General features: G+C 39.5%; 1 protein-coding gene across 2 annotated transcripts in view; it reads right to left on the bottom strand.

The window, feature by feature from the left end:
• The window catches only part of rimbp2a (RIMS binding protein 2a), a 69,861-nt gene extending 53,111 nt beyond the window's left edge, over positions 1-16,750 (bottom strand). Inside the window, exons 1-2 of one of the 2 annotated variants that reach the window (XM_044334324.1) lie at positions 16,613-16,750; positions 4,753-4,896 (exon numbers count right to left, since the gene is read on the bottom strand). In XM_044334324.1, the coding sequence (XP_044190259.1) occupies positions 4,753-4,896; positions 16,613-16,750 (282 nt within the window). Of the gene's footprint in view, positions 1-4,752; positions 4,897-16,612 lie in introns of those variants that run through there. The other variant, XM_044334325.1, reaches the window with a different exon arrangement.
• Positions 16,751-17,788: the final 1,038 nt, after the last annotated feature.

The raw sequence follows: 17,788 nt of genomic DNA, 5'->3' as shown, positions 1-17,788 counted from the left end.
ATTTTGACAGAGCCATATTTTTAGCACATTTTCCTTCTAATGCAACTGAATTTATTTTCCCCCTCCAGTTTTAAGGGTGATATACTTCAATGCTCCCACAAGATGGACCGCTAATTTGTTTTGGACATTTGATTCAATGTATGTTCTGAAATCATGCTGCACATTTGCATAGCTCTCTGTCTCTGTATCTCTCAGATTAACACAATTTTACCATTATTGACAGGTTTTTGTTCTGCTATTTCTATAGTTATCTCCAAATAAAAGAACACTGAAAGCAGTAGTAGTTGTGCAAGCAGCATTGTGAGGTTCTTTACATCAATAATGTTGTTAGATGGAGTATGAGCGATTGGAAAGACATTTATATTCAGGACCAATTTAAATCTAGAAATATATACACTGTAAATGACTTAATAAGGTTGCAATGAGTAGTTTAATTTTTTTTTTTTAATTTAAGATTTTAGGATTTGTTTGTTCACTTCCGCCAGAAAAACCTCACGGTATATAGTAATGGCAAAAGTGAAAATAGTCGCAGCCTCTGATTGTGGCTTTGACTTTTGATGTTTTATAAGCAATAATAACCACAGAGAAAACATAAATGACATTGGTGTTTGCATATAAATGTGATCCACTCACTGGCAGGAAGAAAGTATAACTCATTTCAAAATTTGTGTCTGCATTGAACACTCAGAAAATGTTTGAAATTTGATTCTGGTTCTGGCCTAGCCCTCCCTGATATACATCAGATCTGCTTAGATTACTGCAGGCATGAAGCTGCACAGACCTTTGGCCTCAGTCAACCCCTCTGTCTGGGTGTGGGAGCTAAGGAGGTTAGGACAGGAAGTAGGAGGGGAGAAGAAAACTGATGGAGACAGAAGGGAGGACAAATGTAGACAGAGGGGAGAGAGGGGGCAAAAGGGTTTGGAAGTTATAGGAGAAAGAGTGAGGGGTAAGAGAAGAAAGTAGATGTAAGGGGAAAAAACTAGCTAATGGAAATGTTTTTAAAAAGCACATAAGATGCTAACAGATAGGGCTAGATGCAGGAAAATGAGTTGGGGGACACATGAGGAAGCAAAATCTACAAAGCATTTGTTTAATAGCTTTGTTCATGCATGTTTTCTTCTTCTTTTCTGACCATTTCTTCTAAAGGGTAAAGCTTACTGAGCTTTGCTTTAGCTCTCTATAGTTTTACTTAAGTACATGAAGACAAAGAATGGACAGGGAAATGGACTGGGAAAAGAGGATAATGTAGTTAAATAGAGACAATTTGAGCCATCCGAAAGAACATTGTCTGAGATAAATTCAATTAAGGAAAGAATAGAAACCTCTGTCTAAACACAGCCTGTCTAATATCAGTTGTGAAAACAGCAGAGTGAGTCAAAACAATGGGAATTTTCTGAATATCCTCTGGGCGGTGGCAATATTGTTTCAGCTAAATTGTGTCACATTACACTGGACTATTATTAACCCTGGTTTGTCTGAACATCTTTAATTAGAGGGCGTTAAAATGGAGATTACTAGGTCAGCTGAGAGAGACTGACCCAGCTGCCCGGCTATTAGGGGTTGTTGATTGTTGTTGTTCTTCTTCACACTGGGAAGCCTGTATCATCATGAGGACTATCATCTGAGTGGGCCAGCTGCTAGCGGTACACAATCGTTGCCATAGGGATGGTGTCCAGGAAGACAGCTGTGGCCTTTTAGCAGCAGCCACACAGCACACAGAAGGTCATCCCTCACCTAGGGTACTTTTCTCCAACTGTCCATCACTGATTGTTTCCAGGCAACCGTTCAGAGGCTTTTTGTTGTTGTTGTTTTTTTTCCTAGGAAGCAGTCTACCTTCTCAGTATGTCTTCTTGCCATTTAGCAAAATAATAAATTAAATAGGAGAAGAGAAAGAGATACAAGAATATAACTGCAGTGCCCATTGAAATTCATCCTCAATGACGCAACAAGTGTTAAATGCAAAAGTATGAGGTGGTGGATTTTTGGCATTTAGCTCATCTAACTATATAACAGAAAAAAATAAAATTTAATACCTGATTAAAAATAATCAACACTTTAGTCACAACCATTTCCCATCAAACTGGTCTAAACAACTCTACAGGGAAACTGACTGACACCTATTCTACATAGCTACATGAGCTATAGCTTCATATGGCTTCAGGAGGGGGCCCCCAGTTTCCCTGATCTGGGTGTGGTCACTCTTTCCTGAAGACCCTGATCCATGGAGGTCTTTAAATTGCCCTAAGTCAGTCTGGCCCCTCAACTAGCCCTTCAACTCAACACTATTGCCCTATTGCCCTATGACGAAATGGGCATGCAAACCGTTTCAACACGATATAGCTGGAGGGAGCCAGCGTCCACCACTGAAAGATGAAAGGTCATAACACATGCCACTACATTCCCCTCCCTTCATGGATCCAACCCAGGGACACAGAGTGAATGGACTGACAGCAACACACAGAATGCACCAATTTTTTTTTCTGGGATAGAGTAATTTTTCACCAGACAAAAATGTACGCCATCAGAATAACTTGAAAGATTCTTGATTATTATATGGACCCATTCTGTGCCTGTGTGACAGAGATAGAGGCAGACTATGTCATGCTGCTAATATGTGACCAAATGTGTTATTTGTTAATGACTACTGATATATTAATAACATAGAATAGAGCCTTAAAAGCAAGGAAATGGGCTTTGTTGAAGTCATCCATTCAAACCATGATTAACTAACTGGCAAATCAGCCATCTGGTCTGCGCCAGTGTGTGTTTGTATGTACCAGTATATCTCTTGATCTTATATATACAATCTAATGGGTGTTTTGATGTATTACAAGCCATCTATTGCCCTCTATCATTAGCCCAGGCACGTATTTGAATTATCAAGAACCATTTATGAAATATAAATTAATTATATTATTTGTATTATCTAAAAAAAAGAGTAAAAACTAAGAAAAAATGAATTCAGCATTAAAATCAAAATTGGTGGATGTGACATTAAAAATAGGACATGAGCGTGTTGGTGACATTTTGCCCCACTCTTTCTGTTCATTCAGTATCCTCATAAAGTGTAGACCTTCTCTTATAGTGCTTTCAAACCGTTTTGTTTTGTTTGAGGGCAACGTACTTCATTGCTAGTGAAAGTCAGACCTTGATTCTTTCTGCTAACTGCAAGCAACTATTGATTTCAGTCATCCACTCAAACTTGCAGTATGCTTTGTAGTTCGGTCAAATCTAGATCAACGTCGCATCACTTTCCCACCACAAACAAACCACCCCAGAACAATGTTTGTGACCGGACCGAGTTCACTTCCTCTACAGGGTTTTGGTGCAGTTGTTGTAGTCTGCACCCTAGTACAATTGTTCAGATTTGCCCAAACAAATCGCACCAAGGGGACAAAAGAAACCAGAGTTTGAAAACACCCTTAATCTAACTGACTCATAGATGAGTCTATGTTTGCATGAATTACCACGATGCAGTCAGTGAGAGTGAAGCTGTTAGCAGCGACACCAAAAAGACTGCCAGGCACCCAGCTGGGCTACTTCCAACAGTATCTACTGTATATAAAACGTATAGACACACACACAAAATAATTGCATCACATTAACAAGTTATGTTGCAGACTACTGCATGTTAGCTGTGGTGACAGACAACAGGGCAGGGTTTGTGCCAAAGTTTTGGCTGAAGATACCGAAAAACTCACACTAGGCAGGTTGCCATAGATTCCACTGTTCTCACAGAGAGGTGCTAGTATGTTCAGGTAAAAGTGGGAAAATGATGCTGAGTAATGTGTTATATAAATGATTTCTAATCTAATGAAAGGAGAGTGCCCGGTGGTTCGTGGGAAGGCACTGGCACAAAACTGGACTTCATTTATACTTTATCTACTTTTCATATATGGGTTTTATCCATACTAGTGTTTCAAATATGACCTCTTGTATGCTCTCTTGTGTCGACGAGGAGAAGGTGACAATACTGTCAATCATAGCTCAAGTGAGTGGAACACTGTCAATATGATGTTTATAAATGTCGACTATAGCATGTAGGCTTCACTCTGTTTTACTGAAACTAATTCCAAGCCATTGAGGCTTATAACAGAAGCAGCCATTATGCTCTGTCAGTTCCCCTCTGCCAGTCTGTCCACACTTCTGCAAATGGGCGTGTTGCCAAGACAACAGCTCAACGCCTTGCCATCCAAGACCACCTGGTGGAGGCTTCCAAAGGACAAATTCACTAAATACACAAATACATGCACGAACATACAGTGCAAACAAAAATATACAGCCTCCCCCATCCCCACACATACACACACAGACACACACACATACACATAAACACACTCCCATGTACAATAGACACCATACCACACGCCCCTCCTTATCTATTTTACACTACATTACACATGCCCACATGTCTGCATAACCAAGATCAAGCAGAGAGAGTATATGTGCATAGGGCCATGTGAGTCACCCTGCTATACACAGCTGCGTCCTTGGAGAATAAAAGCTGCAACAGGACCTATAGAGCAGCGCACTCACTGCCATTCTCTAAATTCTAATATAAGTTCAATAAGTTCTCTGTATGTATATTGTGTTCATAACTACAGATATCAGAAAATCTGTTATTTGCAGGGAATAGACAGTCATCTCAGATATTGAGAGTGTGAAGATTAGTTTGTAAAGACAAAGAGTATGTGTGTGTCTGTGTGAGGAAAAAAACAGACAGAACTGGGGTGGAGAGAGGAGAAAGTTTACCAGTTTTCTATACTGCTGTTTCTCTTGGCGGAGCGCGGCTACTTCAAGCTTCAGAGCTCGGTTTCTCTCTTCTAGCAGTCGAAAGTGGCTCACATTGTAAACTGAGTGGCCTGTAGCTTGCTGAGATGAAACCTCATATCTTGACTGAAAGACAAAAAATAAATAAGAGAAAAATTATCCACATTATACATGTCTTGTATTATTAATGTCATTATCATTAGAAGTAGTTTTCATAGTATACCATGTAAAATATAACAAGGCTAAGGGTCCATCCTAGTACCCACACTTGAAGTCTTGCGCACTTAAGTGCACGTTTGTTAGTAGGCAAGTGTGTCCCATGTCTGAAATATACCAACACACACTATACTTAACCCACACTTGATGCACACTTCTCCTAATACTGTTTCAAATCAATATTCAGAATCAAGTGTATCCCACAATTCTTTGTAGTATATTGTGCAACACAAGTTAATTAATTGGCAGTAGTGAAGCAATTAGCTAATAATCAACAGACATGAAGAACTTGAAGTTTATGAAAGCTGGATTTAAGATGAAAATTATTATTGTTAATATCCAAACACAAAGTTATGGAAGAACCTTCACAGATGGTTATCATGTAATATTAATCTGTTCTTCTTGATGGGACTGAAGACTAATATCACATTCCTGGCACTTTCATGATAAATATTAAATATCATATCCATTATCAAAGATTTTGAGAAATATGTTCCATTCTTAAAAAATTTTATCAGAAAGAACCACTCAAAACAATATTGTTTTGCTCTCAGCTTCTGTGCATTTTTTGTTGGGTTTTTTTTTGTAATACTGTAATACTGTTTGGTTGATCCTACTTCTACTTCAACAAATCATCTGAGCTGGATTGTAACATGTATAGTATTTGTGTTGCATGATTGATGGGGTGGCCCTCCACACACCCAAAATATGTCACACAAGTAGCCACTTGACTATTTGCAAATATCACAAGTGTGGGTATTGGGAAGGACCTTAAGCGTGTATAGCCATGCTAGCTGCTCTGAGAGGCTGTTAACTTAACATGCTCATGTCTGTATGCTAACATGCTCATAATGACAATGCTAACATGCTGATGTTAAGCATGTGTTATGTTTACCATGCTAACATCTTAGTTTGGTGTGCTAGCATGCTAATTAGAACAGCTGAGCCTGATGGGATTGTCATTAGTTTTGTAAGTATTTAGTCAAAGACCAAAGTAAACTGAAATTTTGACTGAATGAAAGAGCTAGCAAGAGGAATAGTCAAGGGATCACCAAAGTTATTACAATACACCCTGAGGGGGGCATAAAGTAAATGTGTGAATCAAATTTCATGGAAATCCATTTGATAGTTGTCTAGACATTTCACTCAAAACCATAAATATGAACCTCATGGAGAACCTTGTGGAAAAAATAAGAGGACGCCAAAGGTCATTAGGACACATTGACTGGGAATGTCTGTACAAAATTTCATGGCAGTCCATCCCATATCTGCTGAGATAATTCAGTTTGAACTAAAGTGCTGGGCCATCTGACCTGCCGAACGACAAACCAGTTAATATAAAAATGATACACATGGAGGAGGAACAAGATCTTGATTAATATAATTTATAAGAAAAGGACATAGGGCTACTGCCAATCTTGCTTACAGTGATGTACTCAGGCATTGGTTCCATCCTGTGCGGTCAGTCAAAGGAAAAGGATTACCAGGCCTGAAAATGAGGCTGCTACTGCAACAGGTTTTGAGCCTCAGCAGGATTTGCCAGTCAGTGTTCTTTGAATTTTCCAGGCAGGCTGGAAGCTTCTCTTGAGGTCTCCAAATAGTTTCTTATATTGCATAGTTAGTTTTCCTTCATGGCAGACGTCAATTTGTACAATTTCATGCAAATTTTTTGAATATGCAGTTGTCTTGTTTTGGAATAGAACCGTTCTGCCGTCAATCTTGTGCTTTTCAGATTTTCCAATCATTTTAAGGCTACTAGAAGGGTTGCAGATAGTAGAAGAATTGAACGGCTGTTTGACTGAGGTAAGGGGGGAAGCTAATTTGGGATAAGTGGATGTGAACTCTGTTTGTGCTTTTTGAAATGAGGTACCCTCCATGTATGTGATGATGCACCTTGTTATGTTTTGTGTCAGAGGAAAGAACATTTCCCTATAAGTAAATATAAAAATGGATTTGATGCTCTGCTCCAGTCTATCTACTGTGAGTAATATAAATGTATGAAATGGGAAAATTTTGGAGAGCTACAATCTGAAATCCTAAATGGCGTGTAGTCTTCCCATTTGCCTCTCGAAAAAGCACACTTAGGCAGCCTAGCCTCTCCAATATTACCACAGCCATAAGAGGAAAACATTATCACCCTACAGTAGATAAAGGACACCTGTACTGTATTGCTCTGAAGCATGTTCTCTTTTCTCTTTACACCCCTCTATTTCTGCTCTCACTCCAATTTTTTTGAATTACCTTTTTCCATTTGGAGAAAAACTAAGGAAGAGGTGAAAATGTCTGCCAATTGTTCTCTTCAAGCACTCAGATTTTTCCTTGTAGTAACCCTTGACAGAACAACAGATGGTTCCACCATCAGTTTATATTATTCTAATATATCAATTAGCATGTTACCAGAACATTTGGTATCTTGTCAGGCACACAAAAGAATTCACACACATAAACAACAACCAGATGCCCTGACTGCAAGCCAGACTATCATCCTCCACAAAACAAATACTAGCAACAAAGTTGCAGGCAAGATGTCAGTTTAACCAGCCTGCTAAAGCTACAAAAGGCAGTATGATGGACCTGCCAAGCAAACAGAAAGACAGCCAGATCCACCTGTTAATACAGTAAACCTGCCAAGCAGACAAGCCTACAGACAGACTCACCAGCTAATATGGTAGACTATCCAAGAACAGACAGAGAGACAGATAGACCTGCCAAACAGTACTGTGGGTTTTCCAAATAGAATAACACATTCAGTCAGCCTATTTAGAGCAAGAAATTAGGCCATATGGACATCCATGTAAGACCTGATTTAAAAGTCATTTAGACCAGAATGTATTCCAAATGCATCCAAAAAATCAGTGCACTCAAAAATTCAAAAACAGGTCACCAACAAGGCACTTTGGTAACCCCATTCTTGTGTCATTCAGGGGAAATTGCTTAAAGACCCCCTCCAGACATATTTTAAGGCATATAAAAATACTCAACTTTGAATAATGATTAATGTCTGATGTGGTTTTTCCACTAAAAAGGTTCAACTACCTGGTTAGAAATTTTTAAATGATGATGATGATGAATCTACTCCTTCTACCTCATTAAAAATCCAGAATCTCTAAGCAAATATTTTTGATTTTTAAAGTTTAACCACTGAGCATAACATGTTCACTAAAATGTCCATTCTCAAGTGTATGTGCACAGTTTCCACATCACACTTGTGTAAATTGCATGCTGGACCACAATTGGCTTCCAAACTAGTTGTGATGTCACAAATCATGCTTGTAGGTACACACCTTTAACTCAGATTTTCGATGAGCACAGAGAAACTTTCCACCTTCAGCAGATGAATGTGAAAACATCCTTATCGTGTCAAACTCTGCACATATGTCATTCTGCACAGTGACACTCAAACATCCAAGTGAAGTAAACAATGAGCAAAAAAGAGTGAGTGGAGGGGGACTTGAATTTAGAAGCAGAGTAGCAACATCATAGGATGGCAAATTGCAAATCATTTAGACATTTCTTACTCCACAAAATAAATAAAATGAACTATTGCATCTGGAGCAAATTAAAGGTTTGCAATCAGTTGTGAGGAATCATTATCTCTGTGCATCTGAAATCTGTAGCCTTCACATCAACATTAATCAGTGGCAGTTGAGATGTCTAAGTGGAGTATGATAAGTTCAGTCAAATCAGTCAGTCAGGAAGAGTAATGGCATAAATCTGGTGGATGCATATAGCAGAGAGCATGACTGTAACCAGTGTCGGGCCCAATTGTGCCGTCCACTTGGGAGACACCATGCTTGCAGCGAGGGAGCTGCCAAAGCTGCTCTGACAGGAGCTGCGTCAGAGACGGGAATCATGACGCACTTGTGCCCTCTGGGGCCACAGGAAGTACTGACACTGTCTCCAGAAGGTCCAGTGAAAGGTACAGAGAAGCGTTGTGGACCATGCATCTAATCCTTAAGTTGTATCGTCTCACATATTTTCACAAAACCACTTAATTCAGTTTTCATGATAAATGACCATAAGAAAGGATGCTATACTGTATGAATAAGCAAACTCAGAATGTGTGGAGGGATGAGATAGGAACAAAGGCATTCATTAGTTGAGAGAAACTGCAGACTCTGCAGTCTCAAAGAATAAGAGAGAAAACCCTGCGGCAGCCTTGAGACTGTTAACATCAAGCGAAGCACTTTCCTTTGTATTTAATATTAGGTTTTTCTCTTCCTTTTTGTATTTATCACAGTATGGCAAGCACACACCAATAAAATACTTAAGTAAAAATTATTATCATTTCCGAGTGCTTGTCTACATTTGTTACAATATCTCATAAGTTGCTCTGATCCAGTGATGCCAGGCAGTTTATTGAACGTTGCTTGTTTTCTGCTTTTATTTTTTCCAATCTTATTTAATAAGAGTAGTGTCACTCATAATAGTATTCTCAAGCATTAAAAAGAGTCCATCCCAAGGGGTCAGTCACACAAAAAGGATTACTTGAGCTAAAAATTAAGCTTTGAGACAGGGCTGAAACAGCATTTAGGAAATACCAAAGGAACTTGCAGCCTAAAACCAGGCTTTTAGAATCTATGAATATGCAAACATTGTTCATTTCAAAAGTGAACCGCTGAACACAAGATGTCTCCTACTCAAGTGGCAACCTCCAGGGCTGAAAAATGAAGCCAACTGCAGTTCCTTGAATGGCCACTTGAGGCTGGCTCCAAAAGCTCCCATAGACCCCCATGTTAAAATGCCCAACTTTAAAGCAAAAATAAATGTTTACAGCCTGATACAAAAAACAGTTTTGGTCTCTGTAGCTAATTTTCCCATTCATGACAACTGTACGGAGGTTGAATTTTTATATAACTTACCCATTTAAATTTTATTAAGGCTTAAAGTTACGCCTAATTAAGGGCGTGGCCACTTTGAGTGACAGGTGGGTTCTGTCACAGGCAAGTCACTACCACGGCAACAACGTTGGTTAGGTAACGTTACCATGACATAACCCCAGATTCACAGAGTATAGGTGTAGCCATAGCCATTGCTATTTCAGTGTGTTTTCAGTTCATGAAAGTTAAGTGTAACATTTTGGTTGCCTAAAAAAGTCAGTTCAGTGTTTAGTTGTGCTAAAAGACCCTCTAAGGAGTCGGATGCTCAGTTTTTTTCCGGCAAGTACATTTTGTTTTAATGGTTTTAAGCCTGTTTTATGCTAGAGAAAATTAGCATCAGCATTATCACAGTAGACCATAGACTGTAAATGCACCGTGCTAACCAAAGCTAGCAGCTAGCAGCTAGCATAAGGGTCAGCTCCACCCTTTCGTCCAAATATGGTCACTTCTGGCTCAGTGACAGTCAAACTGCAAACTCGAGGCTTCAGAATGGGAGTCCACAAACCAATGGGTGATGTCACGCTGGCTATGTCCATTATTTTTTATACAGTCTATGCCCCTACTTCACTGAGAAGTCTATTGTACGTCCAGTGGAGTCTTCAAGTTTCCACATCACACTTTTGTAAGGTGAATACTAGACCAGGATAGCTATAAACTAGTTGTGATGTCACAAATCCTGCTTATAGGTACAGTATACTCCTTAAAGTGAGCACAGAGAAACTTTCCCCTTCAGCAGATGAGTGTAAAAATAGTCTTCTAGTGTCAAACTCTGCACATACATCATTCTGCACAATGAAGCTCAAACATCCAACTGAAGTGGCAAGAAAAAAAAGTCGAGCAGGACATTAATGCTCTGTTCAAAGCTCTCCACATTGGGTCAGTTTGCTGGGTTGATATTTCAACTTTGTGTCATTGCAGATTTCAGCAACACAATATAACACTTTTAACCACCTCAGATGCTTTTCTTTCAAAGAGAGAAATTATTTTTGTGTTTACCAACCATGACAGAGGCCAAGGCTACAGTATGGAACAGCATCAAAGATAGTCAGCGTACTACCCAAAGGCACTTTAGCTTAAGGGTTTTAACCTTTGATAACAGGTTGGAGTCCCTAGTTACTATGCCACATTTTATAAACATTTATTAGACACACGTGTACCACTACATGTATTTCAAAGGGGGGGAAGAGCAAAGCAGCAGCATACTTACTGAAAAAGAATTGGTAAAATACCAAATACAAATTATTTATTCCCATTAAAGCAACAACATCTGTAAAACATATTTTCAACCAGCAAGAAAAAAAAAACACAGGGAACTTGATTTTTGCGGATTGCCTAACCTGCACCACACTGTTGACAACACCAGTGATGGTACCAATGGTACACTGTGTATGGATTATCCATTTAAAACTGATGAACAACTGGAGGCTGGGGTAACTGTTTATTAAGCAAAGCAGATAATGTGGGTAGCTATTAAGGTGTTACAGCATATAATTATGTAATAGCAGCTTTTTTCTCTACTTTTTGCCATGAACAGACAGGCCGCCCTCCACATTTGTGGTAATTAATAGCTCCCGGTTTTTATTCACCATGACACAGAGATGTGTGGGTATTCAATCAGTGGAACACTTAATACTATGTTAATTTTCCTGGATTTTTGTGGCATTTCTGCTTTGTTGGATGATTTATGATGGAGGTACAAAGTAGAATGGATTAGGAAAGCGGCATGTGGTGGCTGGATAGGAACCAAGGGCATTGTGGTTAAGTGGCATGTGCTCAGCCAACCGAGCCACCAGGATACCCCGAGGTAATCTTATTTTAACTAGGAGTAATTTAAATAGATTGTCATATCGCCATCTGGTGTGTGAGTGAAATACTTGCATCCGTGCTGCTGCCTGATGCAGTCAGCCATGCATGGTCAGGCATTAATCAGATTTAAAAAAAAAAAAAAAAAAAAAAGAAAGAAAGAAAGAAAAAAGTAAATCAATCTTTTCAAGCCTATCAAGCTACTCTTGTTCGACATAAGTGTTTAAGTTTGAATGTGATTAAGTGAGAATATCCTGTCAGGCTGCTATAATCCAGACTCAACTACTCAAGAGTGAAATAATTACTATATTAATATACTCTCTCAGTCACTGTTCCTTATAGGGGGAATACATGTTATCTTATTTCTCCCAAAATGTCTAATCACAGCAGCTACAGTAGCATCCAGTGTATAATTCGTGTGTTTTGAGATTATAAAAATCACAGTATCTAACAATCTAAAAAGGGGGGATTGGGACAGCAATGCTAATGTGTGCAGACATGTATGTTTTTGCTGATGCAGATAATGACAACATCCCTACCTTAAAGGCAGTGGCCCCTTTGTCCCAAAATGACTCTTTTCCCTTCCCGTCACATCACAAGCTGGCAGTAAAGGCAGACGCAACACGACCGTGTGTGTGTGTGTGTGTGCACGTGTGTGCCAGTGGATGACGGTGTCTGTGTGTGTGCAGTTTCAATGAGCGTTTCCAATCTGCAGCTTTAATAGCTTGCCTAGTCTGTACGCAGCTGTGGCTGGCTGGAAGTCTCACCCTTAACAGTGAGAGCAAAAACAGCTACAGTGGCACACACACACACACACAGACACACACACACACTCCCCCAGTCCCATCCCTGCATGTGTTAACGCTTCTTCTCACTGCTCCTTCCCCCAGTCGCGCTTTAAAAATCCCCCCTCCCTCCTTTTCCCCTCTCTGTCTCACTCGTACATAGACATGTGCACGCCCCATTCAACTGACCAAAAACAACGTCACACATGCAGAAAACAGACATGCGTGGCTGCTTTCATTTAAATTGGCTGTGTAAATCTGTTGAGCAGTGATGTGTAAATCATTACATCATAGATTAGCTTTTTTTTTTCTCTCCTCCAAATGCAATTCCTGAGCAGAGCAAACAGAAAGAAGATGATTTACTGTTTTTGCCGACAGAGGCGATGATCCATACATCTTTCCATTCCACATTTATATGGACCTCTTGATTTTGTCTCTCACTGAGCCACTAGTGCTTCTCAATCATTTCTTTCTCCTCGGTATTATTATTTGTAACTTTCCTCCAGCATCTAGAAACTAGATTGTCATATTCCTGGACAGACCTCGCGTACAAGCATCCCTCTGCTCTCTTCACCTCTTCTAAATCCCTGACCAGAGGACTCAAATTAAATCAGCGCCGTGGTTTTAGCGAGGTTACATCAGCAGCAGGCAATAGCCATTCTCCGTTCGACACTGGGATGGTGGCACAGGACGGAGGAGAGGACAGAAAGAAAGAGACACTAAGTGTGCATGAGTGAGAAGAGAAAGCAGAACGCAGGCTCTGTTCCACTCTGTTGCCTAGCAACGCTTGCTCGCTGCCTGTTCCCCTCCTCGCTGTCGATGCATTACTCTCGCAGTGAATTGGTTTTCAGGCATGACATGTAGCCCTGTGAGACCGGGGGTTAAGGAACAGATGGAAAGTGGATTGGGCAGAAATATGTGATGACCCCTTTAAATATGTAAATGGCTGAAGGCAAAGAGTCATGTAACCACTTAAAGGTATACTATGCAGGAAGTGTGTGCCCTCTGCCTGTATTTTCTTATTTACTTATTATTTTGCTGTGTTCAGGACACTTCTGGGTGTCAGCCTTTGGGCAGTGAGTGTGAAGCCCCCCCACCAATAACAGCATGCAGGGTGTGAGGTCAGGACTTGTAGCATAGCAACCAGCTTACATCGCTGTCTCCGTCTCTCTCCTCTGCTCTGCTCTGCTCTCTGTCTCTGTGTCATATATGTATACAGAGCTGCAGGTCTGTGCGTCTGCTTGAACGAGGGCGGGGCTGAGCTACACACACACAGAGCAGAGAGGCCACATTGGACAGGATGAAGCTCTGCTTCACATAAAATCCAGCAATGCGGCACCTTCCTGCAGGGCTGTGCGGAGGTGAGTACTTGCTTATTTATGCTTTTGAACGTAACCACCATGAAACAATCAGAAAATAACGTTTAATTTATCTAAATTACAGCTTTGTTCTCGTGTTCTACCCAATGCCACTCGCTCTCTTCATTCACTCTCTAGCTCACTTGACCACCACTGCTCTCTTTTTCTCTCTCTCTCTCTCTCTCTGAGCCAGGTAGGAGGGGCCAACTTTGAAAGCTGTGTTTACAAACGCCAACCAACAAATCCTGCATAGTATACCTTTAAACATGCTGCTATCTTTGTAACACGTCAGGGCCTCCCCTCTTTATCAACTTTGTGGGTTTGAAACACTGAAATGAGTTTTCAGAAGTGTTGCTGTCCTCTTCTGGCCATATTTGTAAAAGGTTGGAAATGGAATAAAGGGCAGACATATCCAAAGATCTGGGATGGTTTTAACATTGTCTTTACACCTGATGATGCGTCTCTAAATGTTTAAATTTGCTGACGACACAACAGTGGTAGGGGTAACCTCATGTGACTGGTGCTGTCTCCACGACTTGGAACTGAACATCCCCAAAACTAAAGAGCTGGTGGTCAACTTTCAGACAGATGGTAAGCTCTCCCGCCACTGACCATCAATGGCTTGGAGGTGAAAAGAGCGGGAAGCCTTCCGTTTCTCGGAAGGGGGATGCATCATCATCAAAAAAGCCCACCAAAGACTCTTTTTCCTGTGCCAGTTCAAAAGGTTTGCGGTGTCCAGAGAGGGGATAGTGCAGTTCTACAGAGCTGCAATAGAAAGTGTTCTTTATATCTGTGCGTATGGCAACTTCACAGCTCAGCAGAGGAAGCAGCTGGACAGAATTGTTTGCTCCGCCTCAAAAATCATCAGCTGCAAACTCACCCCACATCTACAAGACGCATATTCAGCACAAAGGTCTAAAAATAATACAGGACTCTATGCACCCTGCCAACCCCCTCTTAATAACTCTCCCCTCAGGAAAAAAGTCTCAGGCCCATCAAAACTAAGACATCCCGTTTCATCTACAGCACTTACTGCACAACCATCCAATTACTAAATGGCTCCCCAATTCAGCATCAGCACTTTACAAAAGAAAAACACTACTGTATTTTAATGCACCTAACACTTTATTCTTATTTTCCTCTTGGAATGTTAATATCTTACATCCACTGATCTATGTAATGTTTTATGTGGTGGGGGTTATTTGTGTTTTTTTTATTATTATTGTTATGTGTCTTGACTGTTATGTTGTGATTGTTTGTTGTTCCATCATGAGCACACTGAGACTACAACTAAATTGTACTGTATGGCGATAAAGTATTGAATCTTGAATCTTGTATGACACCTGGTTTTTCTGGAGGCTAACAAATTAGATGTTGTACTAAAAATACAAAATGAGGATGTATTGTTAAATATGTGCATATCACAAAATAGACCATAAGCTAAAACGTTATAAAAAATATACAATTTCTTGTTTCATTTCACTGAACCATTTTGTTGTTTTTATCCCAAAAAAGAGTAACAAGCAAGGAAACATGGCTTTAAAAAAAACAACAGCAGACAGGTGTACATCTGTTAGATTCAGGTGAGGTAAAAGATTATTGAAAACAAGGGATTTATAGTCAGAAACACAAAACTCTCTACTTAACAAATGTTATGACCAGAGAACATGAATGTGCACAACACAGCTGGAATGACATTAAGTAACTTTCAGCACTAACAATGGTGATCGTGCTGGAAAGCAAACACAGATGTTGAAATGACATCATAGTTTTGTTATATGGTCATAGCATGGTTAGGAAAATAAAGAATGAACTCCTGCCTGTGTGCTTCATGCAAATACAGTGAAGTGACTTTACCAGTGATAAGACATTCAATGAGGTGTAACTCTCTCTTACACTACAGGAAAACAATTTAAATTCTTTGAATGCTAGCAATTCGAAGTGCGAATTTGAAATGTTTTATATGTATAAAAAAAAGTCATTTAATTTAAAAGGTGTGCATCACAATTAATATACAGTGCATATTAATGCACTGTATATTCCAACTCATGTGTTGTAAAGAAAGTATCAGAAAACAAACTGCAGAGACAGAAAGTCCAACAGTTGAGAGGTGAGATTGGAGGAAGGTTCATAACTCAAAAAACTGTAATATAAGATCATAATGATGTGTAATGAAGATATATCAGATTAGGGTGAGCAATTGTTCCTTTTTTCTAAGGACAGTCCATAAATTTGGTGCTTTGTTCTCAGATTTCCTCCTCTCCTGTGGACTAGTAACATAGAACGTCTGTTTTATTGCACTACCAGGATAATTTTATCAAGGCTAATAGGAATGCAGCCTTGTATAGATAGGATTATTATAGGAACATTGTGTGTGGTTATTATAATGGATAATCAAATTTAAAGCCTTCTACTATACATTACTTGCACATTATTATCAGTGCATCAACCATGCATTTGTATAATGAATCAAAGACAATTCAGTGCATTTTACTGTGTACTTTTGCATAGTGGCTTTGTTGCATTTATTTTTCTGAAAAGCAGAGCAACTATATATATTCTGTTCATACTCTTTCATTCTGGTAGCCTTCAACAACCACAGATCCAATGAGAGTTTAACTGCATGCCTATCAAAGACTCAAAGAAGCTTTAGTTGTTGAACAAAATATTTCTACATCTTTGTTAAATGGCATGTTCAAATTGTATAAATTGTATTAATAATAGACTCATTTCTCCTCAGCAAGTTTTATCTTGGCTGTAGTAGCAGTAGTAGTAACACAGGCCTACAGTATGAGTGTACCTTGCCCTTGGTGTGCAGGTGGTGATGGCGTACGTTCCTGGCAGCGATCATAGCCAGCTGTCTCTGGATCCACTGTAACTCCATCTGAGACTGCCTCAGCAGCTCCCCCACATTAGCACCGGACGTGTGATCCCGCATTATCACCTGCAATAACCACACAACCAGAGATTACACACACTGCAAACCTCACGCTGTCCTCGCACCTCTACGCAAGCATACACACTGAAACACACACACACACACAAACATGCATACAATACACTCTGACAAGTATCCAAATGCATTCACAAGTGCTATAGAGTAAATGCAAGGTAAAACTAGTTCAGATTTATTCCTTAATCCATAAAATTTCACATGAAATTACTGCATTTTGCACATACATTGTAGAATGAAATGCATGTAAAAGTTTTGCAAGATTTTATATGATTAATATTCCGTTCGAGTAACAATATATTTTTCTGTTTTCAGTTTTTTGTTCAGAAACCCAGAAAGATATATACCAAATCCATTAGCAAGAAAAGCTTTAATTTACAAACCACCATCATTTCAAGCAACTAATAACATGAAGTGTACATGTTCAACAGTTATTAAATGACAAAATAGACAATCATAGAAATGTTCCAATAAAATGCGTATGAGGTTTAATTTTATATTATTATCACAAATTTCATGTTGACTGAGTTGACCTGAAACAAATCTGTTTAATGTATAAAGCAAAAAAATATAAACACATAATAATTGCAATGAAAGAACAAAGAATACATGACACTAGTGAATCTAGCAAAGAGCGCTTTGGCACTTACTGTACAATTCCTTCATCTTCTTTCATAAAGTTACATAACTTGTTTGTAACTTTGCAGTTCTTTTTTAGATACATAATCAATCCCTGACGGCAAAATCAGCCACTCTATTTAACACTGTTGCCCCCTGCTTCAGTTCATCTATGTGTATGTGTGGGTGCTGACCGGGATGATTGGTATATACATGCGTATGCCAATGTGCATGTGTATGAGTGTGTTCAGTGAGAGAGAGAGAGAGTTCCACTCAGTTACATAAGAGAGGATTACTGTAACACAGCAACACAATAAGGGGCGGGTGGGGGGGGTGAGCATTGAGAAAACATCAGCTTTTATCAGTCGGTGCTAAATCCCCGTCTATGTTGTCCTGCTTTGTACC

Source organism: Thunnus albacares, chromosome 18 (genome assembly GCF_914725855.1).
Source record: "Thunnus albacares chromosome 18, fThuAlb1.1, whole genome shotgun sequence".
Lineage (NCBI taxonomy): Eukaryota > Metazoa > Chordata > Actinopteri > Scombriformes > Scombridae > Thunnus > Thunnus albacares.
The sequence above is the reverse complement of the archived record's forward strand: the minus strand, read 5'-3'. Positions and strand labels throughout refer to the sequence as shown.